At 40.9% G+C, this 15,180-nt stretch overlaps 1 protein-coding gene across 1 annotated transcript in view; it reads right to left on the reverse strand.

Moving 5' to 3' along the window:
* Positions 1–1,470: 1,470 nt before the first annotated feature.
* gli3 (GLI family zinc finger 3) overlaps positions 1,471–15,180 on the reverse strand; it is a 365,376-nt gene continuing 351,666 nt past the window's right edge. The window contains exons 13-15 of the mRNA XM_052022712.1: positions 13,509–13,778; positions 7,933–8,260; positions 1,471–5,157 (exon numbers count right to left, since the gene is read on the reverse strand). Of these exons, the coding sequence (XP_051878672.1) occupies positions 2,792–5,157; positions 7,933–8,260; positions 13,509–13,778 (2,964 nt within the window). The 3' untranslated portion in view covers positions 1,471–2,791. The remainder of the gene's footprint in view (positions 5,158–7,932; positions 8,261–13,508; positions 13,779–15,180) is intronic.

Here is a 15,180-nt window from a genome sequence, read left to right on the forward strand (position 1 = left end):
TTGTAGGACAGCTCTAACCTCCACATGCATGGGGAGGGACGTCTCTGGTGGGTGGATATCCTTTGCATTGTTGCCTAATTCTCCTGCATTAGATACATGCTGTTGCCATTTCTCCTTCATTCCAATGGAATAGAGTGTCCATAGGAAAAGCCATCCTTTGGTTAATCCACAAGATCACAAGACAAAAGAGCAGAAGTAGGCCATTCAGCCCATCGAGTCTGCTCCATGAGCTAAACTAAAACTATTCCTATCTAGCCCCAATTTCCGGCCTTTTGCCCATATCCCTTGATACCTTGACTAATTAGATACCTATCAATCTCCTCCTTAAATGCCCCCAGTGATCGGGCCTCCACAGCTGTACATGGCGAAGAATTCCATAATTTCACCACCCTCTGGCTAAAGAAATTTCTCCTCATTTCTGTTTTAAACCAGTACTCTCTAATTCTAAGACTGTGCCCTCTAGTCCTGGACTCACTCACCAGGGGGAACAGCTTAGCTACATCTACTCTCTCCAGTCCTTTCAACATTCTAAATGTTTCTATGAGGTCCCCTCTCATACTTCTGTACTCCAGTGAGTACAGTCAAAGAGCCAACAAACGCTCGTCATAAGTAAGCCCTTTCATTCCAGGAATCATCCTCGTAAATCTTTTCTGAACCCTCTCCAACATCAGTACATCCTTCCTAAGATAAAGATTTGGGAGAAATAAGATTGCGAGAAAATCGGGAAAGATGAAAATCATTGCAGTAATCTAGGAAGATATTTACAGCCATTTAAAAATAGCAGGAGGGTGTCACCAAAAAATTCATAAGTCTGTAACTTTTAAAATAAATTTGTCAGATCTCCAACTGCTCATTACAGTGATCTGATGTGGTGGGCAAACTGCAAGACTTGTTGGCTTTGACTGTAAGAGTTCACCAGTAGCATAAATCAGGAAAACGTTGACGTACTGGAACAGTGAAACGATGCAAATAAGCCTTGAAGGGCTGTTGTGGGTTCAAGATCTACATTAAAAGACAGAAGAAACATTTAATGCAACAGTAGCATGGGACTGATGTACTGCACTAAAGTGCTAATTCCCTCAATGTTTCTAGTTCAGCAATAGTATCAACACATGAAAAGTGCTGAATAAACTTTGAGGAATTTGCTTACAGAAACAGCTTGTGTTAATATATCACTGTCCACTCCTCAGATTGGCTATTGACACATTACAACCAACAGAATACCTAAGAAGTGCAGTATCAGGTCAACTATAAAAATTTCTTCTGATGTCAGAAACTAATCTAGTGTGACCATCGCTCATCAGTCATTATTGCTAACCAGCCCATTTTAAGTCATCAATATGCAAATTAAAAATGTTTAACTTCAATATTCTAAGCAGTAGAAATATCACTATGTTCCTGTACTTTCAGAGTGGAAATCAAAATTGAAAGGTGCTACTTACAAAAAGAAGACTGAACAAAAAATAAGAATGAGAGGTTTATTAAAATTGTACAAACTTTTGTTCTTTTGTTGCACAACAGCTAAGTAGTTTCCAAAGCGAAAGATGTTTACATACACTGCTACAGGGTTGGGTCTGAGTGAGAGCCACATGAAGTCTTGGTGGTACTTGAAGAGCCAACACCAAGGAAATTCAGAGCGGCCTTTCTAATTCTACATGAAGGTATTTACATTAAGGGGATTACATTTCATTAATGTTTTCACCAAAAAGTCTAAAAAATACTGAAAAATATTGAAAGTACAGTGTGTATTTTACAAGATGAACTACAATGGTGAAAGTATTTAAATCAGATACACCATAAGCTTTAATGCACAAGTCCTAAGCTGCCTGTGTGACATCTCAAACAGGGAATACTAAACAATGGAGTGCTAATTGCTTAACATCAAGCACAGCTATCAAGTCAAAATTTTGGCAGTATTGTTGGTCCCTATGTGTAAAACTGACACAAAAAATAAGGCACATACCTTATAAACATCCAGCAAATAACATGCTGCTTTTTGTGAAGCACAACCAATATGTTCTAGTATACTATGCTATCCTAGAAATGATCACATCTACTTTAGAATGCTTACAGTACTACAGAGCCAAACAATTACTAAAATAAATGTTCTAAAACTAGTACTGGTCTCCATATGGCTTTCCTGACAAAAAAAAAGTTAAACATAACAAAAAACAAATAAAACAACTGAAAACAATAGAAGTGTTCCATTCAACAGTCAATAAAAGATACTCAAGCATCCTGGCTGCAAAGCCTTCACATCACCTTTAAAACTTCTGTAGGTCGACAGAGTAGAAATATCAACTATAAGACCTACCTGAGTCAAAGATTTTTCTTGGCTTCGATCGAGAAACCAATAATATTTGTCAATAGTTTCACAAGGACAGTCACTCATTAAAAATTACCCTAAAGTGAAATGTCTCCTGTGAAAATGCTGACATCAGACAAAATACACAAAACTTGTGGTTGTTACAATAACTACAGGGAACAGTGCTTACGTTTGGCCTTAGTGTTCTAAACATGCATATTAAACATTTACCGTAGCTCTTTATTCAGTAAACAGAATGAAAAAAAAACAAATACTAACTTAAAATACTGATGCCGTTCAATTTAAAAATGTCACTGCAGTGGAAGACATATTCTCCCAAGCATGGTGTGCGGGAACACCTAAATTCAGACACCTTTAATCCCATATAAGGAATTTAATGGAATGCATCCCTTGGTTGGGACGGAATGGTTAAAAAGTACTTAGGTGGCTAAAGGAGAGAAAACACCCTGCCCATTATCTGGATCTTTATGGCATAACTGTTAAGAATTTGCTTTCTTCTGCAAGTGAAGTCAGCAAGGAGGTCATGTCACCAATGGCCATGTTTGTAGTGCTCACAGGCATGCTGTGGAATGTGAGAGACGTGCGTGGGGTATTGAGGCGAGAAGAAGTCTGGGAGAGATTTTGCAGAATGCTTGGACTCAGTGCTCCTGATATTAAACTGCCATGGTCTTCATCATCTAGGATTGCATCAAAATCAATCTGTACAGTGTCTAGGCTATTGCCGTCAACGGTGCTAGTCACTTGATTAGAACCTGGAGAAAGCAGCTCTGAAGACTTGGAATGGCCAGTCTGCTGTAGCTGGCAGTTCGTCTCCTGACCAGTGAATGTAACAGTTTTCATGGCTTGCTGTTTGAAGGTAGAGTTTTGATTATAACCTTGCCGGTTGTAATGCTGCACATTGGAGCATGAACTGTGCAGGAGCTGTGGCTGGTCTTGCATCTCTGTCTTAATACTGGTCATCCTGTACATCTGGTTAATGTTACCTAAACTGTTTTGATGATGGGTTACTCGATTTGTCGGGGGACTTGGCTGCTTGTTGGCATTATGGTTTGAATATATTTGATGACCTTTTGGTATGTGCGATCCAAACTGTTGATTTCCTGGATTATGAGAAATTTGTTGGGAACCTTGAAGCCCTAGAAATACAGCAGCTTGAGGTGGCTGGTTACCCAATCCAGTGATGCCTGAATCACTGATGTTCACTTGAGCAGAGCCATTCACACTGTGGAAATGTAACCCTTCCATTGTCTGCTGATTGACAACTTGCTGACACTGAATGAAATTCTGCACCATCATATTTCTGTTTTGCATCCCACTGGCCACCTTTGTTGCCTGATGCTGTGCTTCCAATGAAGAAAATGTGGATCCATCTTGACTGTCACTGACTTGCAAGCTGTCTGACTCCAACTCCTGGTTTGGTAAATTTGCAGTGTAAGGGAACTCCCCAGGTGCAGAAATAAACATCTGTCTGTTTAGGTTTTGGTTATGTTGATGACCTTTCGTTGTTTGGGGATTTGCAATCTTAACGTTCCGTTGAACGCTACATGGAGCCATCTCCATACACTGTTGATAACCAATTGGCTGACACGCAAATGCATTCTGTTGAACTGTTGGAAGGTTTTGCTGAGGATTTGTTGTGCTGGTAAACAGTCCAAGCATCCGACCTTGTTGCACACCTCCCACGGCTCGTTGCCTGTACTTTTGTTTTTGAGGTGACATGTCCACACTTCCTGAGCTTACTTCATTCCATTGAATTGGCAGATCGTCCTTATTTGTTTCAGAATTCACCTGTGGGCTGTGGAACTGCTGGACTGCAGACTGAGGCTGGTCGAAAGAAGGCATGGCAACTATGTGATCTTGCTGCATGTCACTGGATGGCACGTTTGGCAGATGGTCGTATATGCCCTGACTTGACATATTTATTTCACTCTGGAGCCGACTGCCTACTTTATTACTTTGTGAGCTAATATACTGAACTACGTCATCTGGCAAGATATCCTCATCAATGTGGTCGTAAGTTTCCATAGCAATGGCCTCCTGGACAACATTCTCACTGATACTAGGAGGGCAAGGAGAGTAGACATTGCGATGGAGGTTCCCATCGGAGCGAGTGTAGTTCTGAAGGCTGAAATTACGCCGTTCCATTGGAGGGGGCACAGGGACAGGGTTAACATTATTGAGACTGTTATAACGGTGTACTGGGGGCGTAGAGAAAGATTCTGCCACAGTTCGCACTGGATCACTGGCTCTTCTTATCCCATTGCCTGGCACATCATTAAGCAACAGAGGCCTCCTGCCAAATCCATTGGATGCCCCGTCACTGCACCTTCGAGAAACATTTATTTGAGGCAGGGGAAATATTTCTGTGTCTCTATAGTCACCTAACAGGGCCATCCGTGCCTTTAAGCTCATCCGCTCCATGTTCGGCAATGGAGTCGGTGGTGGTCCACCTATGGCTGCGGCATATTTGGCTTTCAGCCGATAATGCTGTGCTGGAGTGAGGCTCAGTAGCCCAGGTAGCCCACCACATTGGCTCGCTTCACTTGACCGCCTGGATGCATCTGTTGAGATGGGATCATACGAATCTGTAACACTCAGGTTGTTTGGTCGGCCTTCAGCCTGGGAGACCTCACTGGACCTTCTACTTGAAAGATAAGGTGAAATGCCAGAAGACCTGCGGCTGCTCATATACGCAGAGCTAATGGTACTGGTGGCGCTGTCACGTCTCTCATTCAGCTTATTTAACATCGTGACATCTGCGTTTGAAAGTTCGTTTCTGTTTGGCAGGATAGTCATGGATCCTCCAACACTAGAGCTGTCCAGCTGAGGGCCTGTGTTTAAATGGAAGATTTAATTAGCAATTAGAACTGGAAACAATTTGACAGTTAATTTGTGCTCAGCCAGGAGAGGCTTCAAAGCACAGTCAGAAGGATGTTGAATTTAAAAAGGAGATTGACTAAGGAATGCTCAAATCCACAACTTCTACAGAAGAGAATTAAACCAGACTGAGAGATGGATTAAAAATCTTTTTTTCTCACCCAGAAATTCTAATACTTAAAGGGTTATGACTTGTGTACTTTCAGCACTTTGTACTGTGTTCTCCTCTCATAATTATGATTTTAAAATGTTTTAAAATATTTCTAATACTTTGTCAAGCAGTCTAAAAGAACATGAACAATTTTAGGGTTTAACCTGTTATGACAGCATGAGGATGACAGTTTTCAATAGGATACAGTTCATGATCTGAAGCATGGATAATTTTTCAGGGAGGAGGACACATAGGGAATTGATTTTATGATCAATGCAACAGGCAAGCAAGACCACATGCCAGCAGTGGAGTCTCACAACGTTCTTTCCTTATTTTTTTTCTCTCAGACTTGAAAGACCCACAGGACTAAAGGGCCATTGAGAACCATGATTTAGGAATCTCTGACTTAAGTGAAAGAACATGGAAGAGTATACATCATCTTGAAAACTTCCCATTTATCCTAGACATTTAAATTATTTCAGTGAGAGGATGGAATCTTCGCCTCATACTAAAATTCTTTCCAGGTCTGAAAGCAATTAATAAAAAATACAGCAATTGCAATATAATTTTGAATATTTTAGCACGCTTTACTCAAATATTCTGTTTGACAAACAAATGTCAGGGCAGCAAAGCTTTACAATTTAGCACTAATTGCATAATAATGAGGCAATCTTGTACGTGGTTTCTGCATAGGAGTCCTTTATCTGTATAACCATATTTTTCTGAGTAAATATTTATAATTCTTCTTCAAATCACCCAATTATAATTGGCAAGATATTCAAAAATAACTTTGAAAATCTTTCTGTGAAGCAATTTGGTGTGTGTGTGTGAGACAGAGGAATAACAATCCTGCACTGTAGCATTTTTAACACTGAAAGTAATCACCAAGCACTCCCAATTTAGGTAAAATACATTCAAGTTCACGGTAAGGAGTTCCCTACATTGTCCACCTTCACACCTCTGCATCTCAGAACAGCGTCTCCTGAAACATTAGAACCACCTTTCTCTATTACGTTGGTCAGACTTCCTATTGCCTTGTAGGCCAGTTTATGGGGAAGGATTATTGCAATGGGTTCCATCACTTCAGGACGTGGATTGAGGTTTACCCAAATTTACTTCAGGTAGCACCTCTGCTGGGAGCAAACTGAAAAGGCATAGACGCAGAAATGGATTTGTTTAGGTCTAGAAATTGATACAGGGCAGGCGCGGTAGTGTAGCGGTTAGCGTAACGCTATTACAGTGCCAGCGACCCGGGTTCAATTCTGGCTGCTGTCTGTAAGGAGTTTGTATGTTCTCCCTGTGTCTGCATGGGTTTCCTCCGGGTGCTCCAGTTTCCTCCCACTTTCCAAAGACCTGCGGGTTAGGAAGTTGTTGGCATGCTATGTTGGCGCCGGAAGCGTGGCGACACTTGCGGGCTGCCCCCAGAACACTCTACGCAAAAGTTGCATTTCACTGTGTGTTTCGACGTACATGTGACTAATAAAGAAATCTTATCTTACATACTGAGAAAAGCATGTTCATCCAATGATGTCTGGGAGGGAATTGGTGAAAAGCATCATGCACAATAACACTGGCTTTATACATACAAAGGCTTTTCCTCTCCCTCATTCTGCCAATGTAGAGTTAGTGAAGAAAATGAATTAGATGTTGGGGTCACAGGTAGTTCGCAGTGGAGAGGGAGAGTCAAAGCAGCAGTCAGTGGTCAGATTTGGCTGGAAGCAGAGGCAGCTATGACGAGAGGTGGTAAAAGGCCTGAAGGAAAGCTTCAACAAAGGGGAATGGGATTGGGTGTGGGGATCATGGGGATTGGTGGTGGGAGCAAAGGGTAGTGAATCCAAGTGTTGAAGTCCATAACCTTAAATCTGGGTCATGCAGTTTTCCTTTCAGTTTCACTGAAGCAAGCTTCACGTGTGTTGCACAGACTGCGTGTGTGTGAATGGCCACAAGCCACAATTACGCAGAAGGATTTCAAATAAGCGATGATCAAACGTGCACTGAATGTCTGGGTACCACTCTGCCTTAGTGCACACGATTTCTGAACCTTGCATGCCTAAGGATGGGTACTACTCATGAAGGACTGAGTCAGAAGCAATCTTGCAAACTTTATGAGCTATGATACAGGCACTGTGCTGCTGGATAGAATTCCGAGGCCATTTACTTTGCTGTTCTTGGTTATAATTGAACCTAGGGACTGGGTTTTCTTGAAGCTGCAATAGCTACTGGTCTAAAAATAGCCAAAAATAATGTCATTAATATAATTTCTGTCTACAGACCTCATGCATTCCTATGCACGGTGCAATATTCTGGCATTCCTTTGTTATTGTTAATTTTAGTTTTTAAAATAATGAGATATGAAAAATGAATCAAATCTGTACCTATTTCCAGTTTTAATCAAGGAAGCTTCCCTTTCAAGAAAACAATGTCTTCCTCCCCTGCCTCTAGCTGTTTTAATTTTAAATTTAATTAAACATCCCCTGATTATAGCCAGATATGGCACTTATCTCTGCACTTTTAAGAAATAATCCAATGCAATGCCTATAGGAATAATTCAATGCAAACACTTGTGTTTTTTCCTTACCACTTCCTGGAAGAGGAGGCAAAGCTATATTTTTGGTAGCTGGCACAGTGTTGACTCTGGGAAGGAATCCATTGATTTGTTTCAACCTCTCCACCTTTAGCTGCTCCATCCACCTGGTCCCTGTCAAATTCCTTCTGGCCTGCAGGCCTAATGCTGTGGTTGCTGTGGAAACTGTAGAGTCCATGATTGGTGCCTCATCAGTGGCACTGAGATCTCCCACACTGCCTCCGCTATTCAGATTAAGCTCGATCCCACTGTTGGAGTGGTTGCTGAAGGGGGACGGTTCACTGCTGCACGAAGACTGACCACCAGGGCTTGGCTGAGATGTCTGTGAGAGGGAGAGGAAGAACGGGTTGAATTGCTTGAGATTGTAGCGCACGAGTGGGTCCAATGATATGGTAAAAGCAGCACAATATTAAACATTAGCTTCTTCTTGTGAAATTCTCTTTTTAACAAGTTCTGCTGGTCTATAAGTAGGAACAGTATGATCTCTTTCCTTGATGGTTTGAGAGTTTTGTACAATTTGAAAATTTGAAGGAAATCAAGGAATTTGAGTAGTTTAACAACAACCAGGAAAATTACACACTTGTACAAACCTGCCATAACTGAAAGGCTATAAGTCTGACACCACAAGTATGCACAGACTGCTCTGCTTGATATCTTTCTGGGAGACTTAAAAACAGCGAATCTCCGTGCAATTGGTTTAAGTGTAAGAAGAGAAAACTTGAGGATTCGATTGGAAAGGAAAAGCTACCTAGAGAAAAATATGGATTAAAAGGAAGGAAAACTTGTCAAAGAGTACTGCAGATCAGTAATTGGAAGATTTAAATAAAAACTAGATAGGATATAATAGTAGGGGCAAAGGAGGGGGCTCCTGTGGATATAACATGACTTGAAACTAAAATGAATGTATTTATGAAGAAGTTGATTTTAAAATGTCATAAGGATATAAAGAATGAAAAAAGTTCCAAAATGAACTATTAGTTGGAAGAGGAGTGTGAGAAAGAGCAATAGCAAACAAAATTAACCTGGCAATCAACCTCCTAAAGGTCACAGTGCTTCCTTTAAAGCAAGCATCTTGTCCTCCAACAAATTCTTTCCGTGTGCTTATGGCAGGCATATTATTAAAGGTTACAACTGGAAAAAAGCCCCTAAGATATGAAGTGGAACATAGTGACTTTCACCATAGGACGTAGATACTAGGACTGTAGTGTGCAGAATAGGCAATGGAAGTATTTCTGTTTTACCTGTCTTATCCATCACTGAACAGGATGTGGTTGAATCTTAAATGCCCTCTTGGAAGGTGGCCTAATACCAGCTTCTCAGGGGAACCAGAGATGGCTAAATTCTACCGCGTCTCATGCATCCCAGAAATGAATTAAAAAATTCCACAAATGCACAGCTCAATAACAACGTAATAACACAAAGTTGTTCAATTAATGGGAGAAGGATTCAGGCAATAAAATCTCACCTTATTACCCACTGTCCTTAGGAAGACAGAACAAGAAAGCACCAGACAGTAATGTCAGCAATTTAGTGAAAACAAGAAAGAGAACAGTTACTTTCAGTTAGTAGCAGTTAATTGTAGGACTGAGTTAATCAAAAGAGTGGATCAGTAACTTTCACTTAAAAAATCCTTTAGACCATTTTAATAATGTGCAGAATACATTACATTTCACACATATTAAACATCAAGAATGCATGCTTTGAGTTTATTCCGATACATGTCAGACAGGCTCGTGTTTGAGTCACCCAATTTACATGCTCCCTGATTTCACGCACCACCGAATTCAATGCACATTATGTTGGGATTGGAGCATTAATGTGTTGGAGCTTGAAGATGGATCAACAACATTGCATTGAACACTTTGAATTAGTGCATGTGCACCTCTTTTAAAAGAATCAGAAATATTATTAAATGCAAAGGCGGAGAGAAATTTTCACACAGCACAATGTTTTCAGGCACTATGTGTGAATATCCTCTAGAACCTGTGCCTGCGTAGCAGTTGGCTCGACAAACACTGCTGGGCATATGCAATGGCATCAATATACATAAGTTGTTCAACGGACATCACTTGCATGAAATTCCATCAGGCGCGTGAGATTTGAAATCGATGTGGGCCTCCAGCACTGGAGACAGTCTTAACAGGAGAACTGAGGCCTACTTTGCTCTTAGGTAGCAGGCTTGCTCCTATGTGGGCAGCTGCCTGTGAACCTGAAGCTTTGATCAGCCAGAAGGTGGACCAAAGGCCTTGTTTGAAGCTGCATATCCCCTGTGCTTCCAAGCTCCAGAAGTGAATTTTGGACTATCCGCAGCCCTAAGTTTGCTGCAACCAAATTAAATTGTACTCGTTGGCACAATCACCACAAGTTGCTATTATATCACACCTCCGTGGGCAGCTCACCAGAGTGGTGACATCGATCACAGTTTAGCTGCTTTGCCATTGCTGATCCTGTATTTGAGTCACAAACTGGGGGTACTTTGCTCCTTCTGGTTCCACAAGATTTTTATTTTTAAATAAGAATGTATTTTTTTATAACTTAAGAGGAATTTCTGGTTATGGGCTGCTGGAAAATCCTCAGCAGAGTAGGCTTGCTTAGTGCCAACTAATCTTTTTGAAAGGGTCCTTCAAAAGACCCTAGGTTACATTTAAGGGGCACAATGGCTGATTTGGGTATTTATCTGAGACCACTAAAAGAATAAGAAACTCTCAGCAGTGCAACTCGAGCTGACTGGACACAGGTGACCTGTGTGCTCGACCTGCTTTTACTCCAAGAAACATTTGCAAAATCCGCCAGTTTCAACACCGTCCTCCTGCCCCTTCCAAACCATTTCCACATTCGGTTCCAGGATGCGATAAGATGTGGATCCTCTGCCTTATTGTCAACTGTTCCCAGACAGGAGTTCCTGTAAACCTGATCTTTCTGACACCAAATATTTCTGGACCCTTTTGACTTCTGAGAACAATTCCTAAATCTCATGACTCTGCATGACCCTAGAATCTCCCTGTGACAGTGACAGACTCTCCATCATGCCAATGGACACAGCTAACTTCAGTCTCATACCTTCAGAGCAAAGGAACAGACAGTTTATTGATATTGTTAACTGGTTTAACTAGGGGACTAACTAAGGCATTTATCTCAACAGTGGATAGAGATAGAGGAGGGGAGTGAACAACTTCTTTCAAGGATGTAAGAGAGGAGGAAACTAGAGACCAGAAGGTGATGCCATTGGCAGGAGAGGTCACCATGTTGCTTGGAAAAAGCACAGAGGTGGGAGTGGTGGGGGAGGGTGGTTTAGGGTGGAGACTGAGGCTGTGGCAAACAAGCAAGGTAGTATTTTCAAACTGCCCCATCCCCATTCAGCCTTGGATGTATAAAATCAGCATCTACTCCGCCAAGTGGAGCAGGGAGCAAATCCAGCAGAGTGGTTCCTTGACTTCTTCAGAATGCCATATGAAAAGCATACAGTCCAAACGGACCCTGTTAGCTGGTCATAGCCAGGACTGTAGATCCTAACCTCCTATTGACTTTGTTTTCTAAATTTGTCTTTCATCGTTTCAACCTGACATCAGTAGTGGGTAAAATGTTAGAATCTTTCACAAAAGATGCAATAATAGATCACTTGGAAAGCTTTAATGAGATTGAACAAAGTCAACATGGGTTTATTAAAGGGAAATCATGATTAACAAACTTACTGGAATGTTTCACAGATATATCTAGTGGAATAGACAAGGAAGAAGCAAATGTGACTAGCTCACCCCTTGATTAGCATGGGATGAGTCAGAATCAGAATCAGGTTTATTATCGCTGACATATGTCGTGAAATTTGTTGTTTCGCGGCAGCAGTACAGTGCAAGACGTAAAGACATAAAAAATTACTATAAGTCACAAAAATAAATAAATAAATAGTGCGAAAGAGGAATAATGAGGTAGTGTTCATGGGTTCATGGACTGTTCAGAAATCTGATGGCGGAGGGGAAGAAGCTGTTCCTGAAACGTTGAGTGTGGGTCTTCAGGCTCCTGTACCTCCTCCCAGATGGTGGTAACGTGAAGAGAGCATGTCCCAGGTGGTGAGGGTCCTTAATGATGGATGAGTTGGCCCAAAGGGCCTGCTTCTGTGTTGTACAACTCTGAGAACCAGTGGATGTGGTGTATTTGAACTTCCAGAAGATCCGATGATACACTAACCTCCACGCTAAGAGGCTAATGTGCAAAATTAAAGCATTTGGGATTGGGGATAATAATACTGGCATTCGGAACTGGTTGACAGATAGGAAACAAAGATAGGATAAACAAGTTTTTTTCAGGTGGTGGGCAGTAGCTGGTGGAGTACTGCAGGGATCATGTATGTTAATGATTTACCAATGAGGCAACTAAATGCAACATACCCACGGTTGCAGATGACACATACTGTAGCTGCAAGGAAGGGAGAATATGAATTGTGGGAAGGATACAGATGCTCCAATATAATTCAGATCAATTGGGAGAGGGGGCAAGTGTATAGCAGATAGAATATAACCTGGATAAATGTAATATTATTCATCTTTTTTTTAAATTAGAAAGATCAATTATTATCTGAATGGTGATAGATTTTTGGGAAAAGGAAAAGTGCAGAGAGACCTTGTGCACCAGTTAATGAAAGCAAGTATTCAGGTGCACCAAACAGTTAGGAAATCAGATGGTACGTTGGCTTTCATTCTAAGAGAAGTTGAGAATGGGAGCAAGGAAGTCTTGCTGCAGCTGTCCAGGGCTTTGGTGGGAGTTTTGTGTACAGTTTTGGACTCTTCATCTGAGGAAGGATGCTCTTGCTATGGAGGAAAGCAACAGAGGCTTACTAGGTTGATTCCTGCAATGGCAGGACTGCTGTATGAGGAGTGATTGGGTTGGTTAGGTCTGTATCCACTGGTGTCTATAACTGTTTACTATGTTTCTATCCTTTTTTTCGCTGTGGATTAATGTGGGACAGTCTCAGCAGCTTGGGCTCTGGCAGAGGAGAAAAAGTCATCAGTCAAGAGTTTCACTGCAAATATAACGCTGTGACTGCTGAAAAAGTGCATGAATATTGATCAACGACATCACTGATCATTGACAAAACTGGCTCTGCGATTGATAGGGCCTGCCAATATTCACTTTTATGTTTACACACGAAAAAATATTCACTTCTATGAGGCATCAGTGACCTGCTGTCATCCATGGAACAGACAGTTGTCAGTGTGTTATTATGTGTTATTATGGAGCTATAATAGAGAACTACAGTTCCCAGTGGGCGATGCAAGGGGTCACATGGGGGGAACAGGAAGTGGCTGTAAAAAGAGAGGGAAAGCAAGCCAGGCTGGTGTTGGTTAATAAAAATATTCAGATGTTAAATCCAGGCGAAGTTTGTCTCTTGATGAAGAACAAACATAGCATGGTGTCAGAAGTGGGATTGAGGTCTGAACAGTGTTGATGAAGAACAAACATAGCAGTCAGTGATGAGAACCTTCAGGGCAAGAGGCCAAATAAACTGGAAAGATAATGCTTCAAACATAGTGTAATGAGTGACTTCTCTGATTTTGAAAATAATGAGGACATACCATTGGTTTCTCTTTCTTGATAGCCTTAACTTGTAGACATTCTTCCTGCTTTGAGGTAGCATGGTTCAGTTCAGCCTGCTGCTGTCCAGGAGATTTGGACTGGGAGTTACTGGCTGGATCCCTGGGTGCTGGAGGTCGTGGGTGGATATCTCCACGTTGTTTTTTTGTGATGTGAGCCTCGGGGCCATGGACTGTTTTGACGTGTTTTCGGAGGGAACTGGGATCAGTGTAGCGCTTTGTGCAGCCGGGAATCTTACAAACGTAAGGTTTCTATAAAACATTAACATACATCAAAAGAGAATTAGAACAATCATTTTCAACAAATTGACAGAGAAACAAATGGAATATTGCATAATTCCTTTTAAGTTTGGACTGTTAAGTCTGATTTCAAAGTTATTTTTCTGGTTAAGGTTCATTTTATAGATCAGCAGATGGTGGCCATTTGATCCAATCTGCTTGTGCACATTCTGGGAGAATTATTCAATTAGTTCCATTCCTGTAACTCTGCAACATCTCATTTAAAACTATTTATGCATTTTCCATTTTGAAGTTGAAATTGAACTTGCTTCCACCACCCCTACAGGCAATGCTCTCCAGATTATAACAATTACTGAGAAGTTACCTTTTTCTTAAGTCACTTTTGATTCTTTTGACAATTTGTAATGAATAATTTATGTTTAATGTATTTTTATCATACAAAACAAACTGAGAAGTTTTACTTTGTATCAGTCTAAAAATCAAATATTTTATCAAATCATGAATCACCTTTGTGAATTTTGTAATTGAAGACTTGGAGCTCCTTTCCATCGGCTTACTCTGTTTATCATATTTTGTCTGTACGTTTCTAAGGATGTCCCATAGTTAATTAATTAGTTTTGAATTGTAGTTGTTTTGGTGAAATGGAAAACACAGCAGGTGATTCACACATAGCAAGGTCCCACTAAAAGCAGAGAGATTAATGACCAAATCATGTTCTTTTACAAATGTTGGTTAAGTAGTTACTGTTGACCTCTTAAAATTGGACAGAATTCAAATAACACCTTGGGAACTTCTACATCTACCTGAGATTCATCTCAACTTAATCTTTAATCTGAAGGACAGTGGCACCAAGAGTTAAACAATCCCCTGGTACTGCCCCGAGACTCAGCCAAACCATGTGCTGCAGATCCTGGAATGGGGCCTGAAGTCACAATCTTTCAGAGGCAAAGGTGCTACCACTAAAACCAAGGCCAATATTATTTTCTTTTCCTCAAAGGTCTGGGGATATTTAGGAGATCAGAAATTTCAGACAAAAGGATAACAAAGATGTATTTAATTAAACATATCGATGAGTGGTTGTATTCTGAGCACTGATTACAATCACTGCCACTTATTTCAGGCATGTTGATGTAGATGCTGTTTGTCCACTACATGTAATCGGCTCTTTAATGGAGAAAATGATTAAACTATGTTTATTAAACTCAAAATAATGATGTAAGTATTAGTGTCAGAACCGGACAGATTTGAGACACATTGTCTGAATTGTTCCCGTGCTGTCACTTCAGGACAGAAACTCAAATTAAACAAACTTCATAAGAAAATATTTCTGTGAATGCCCCCTGCCCCCCCACCCCAATCTTATTTTTGGGCAGACTGCATCCTCTAGTAACAAATACCTTCTATAAAATGGCCA

Source organism: Pristis pectinata, chromosome 9, assembly GCF_009764475.1.
Source record: "Pristis pectinata isolate sPriPec2 chromosome 9, sPriPec2.1.pri, whole genome shotgun sequence".
Taxonomy (NCBI): Eukaryota; Metazoa; Chordata; class Chondrichthyes; order Rhinopristiformes; family Pristidae; genus Pristis; species Pristis pectinata.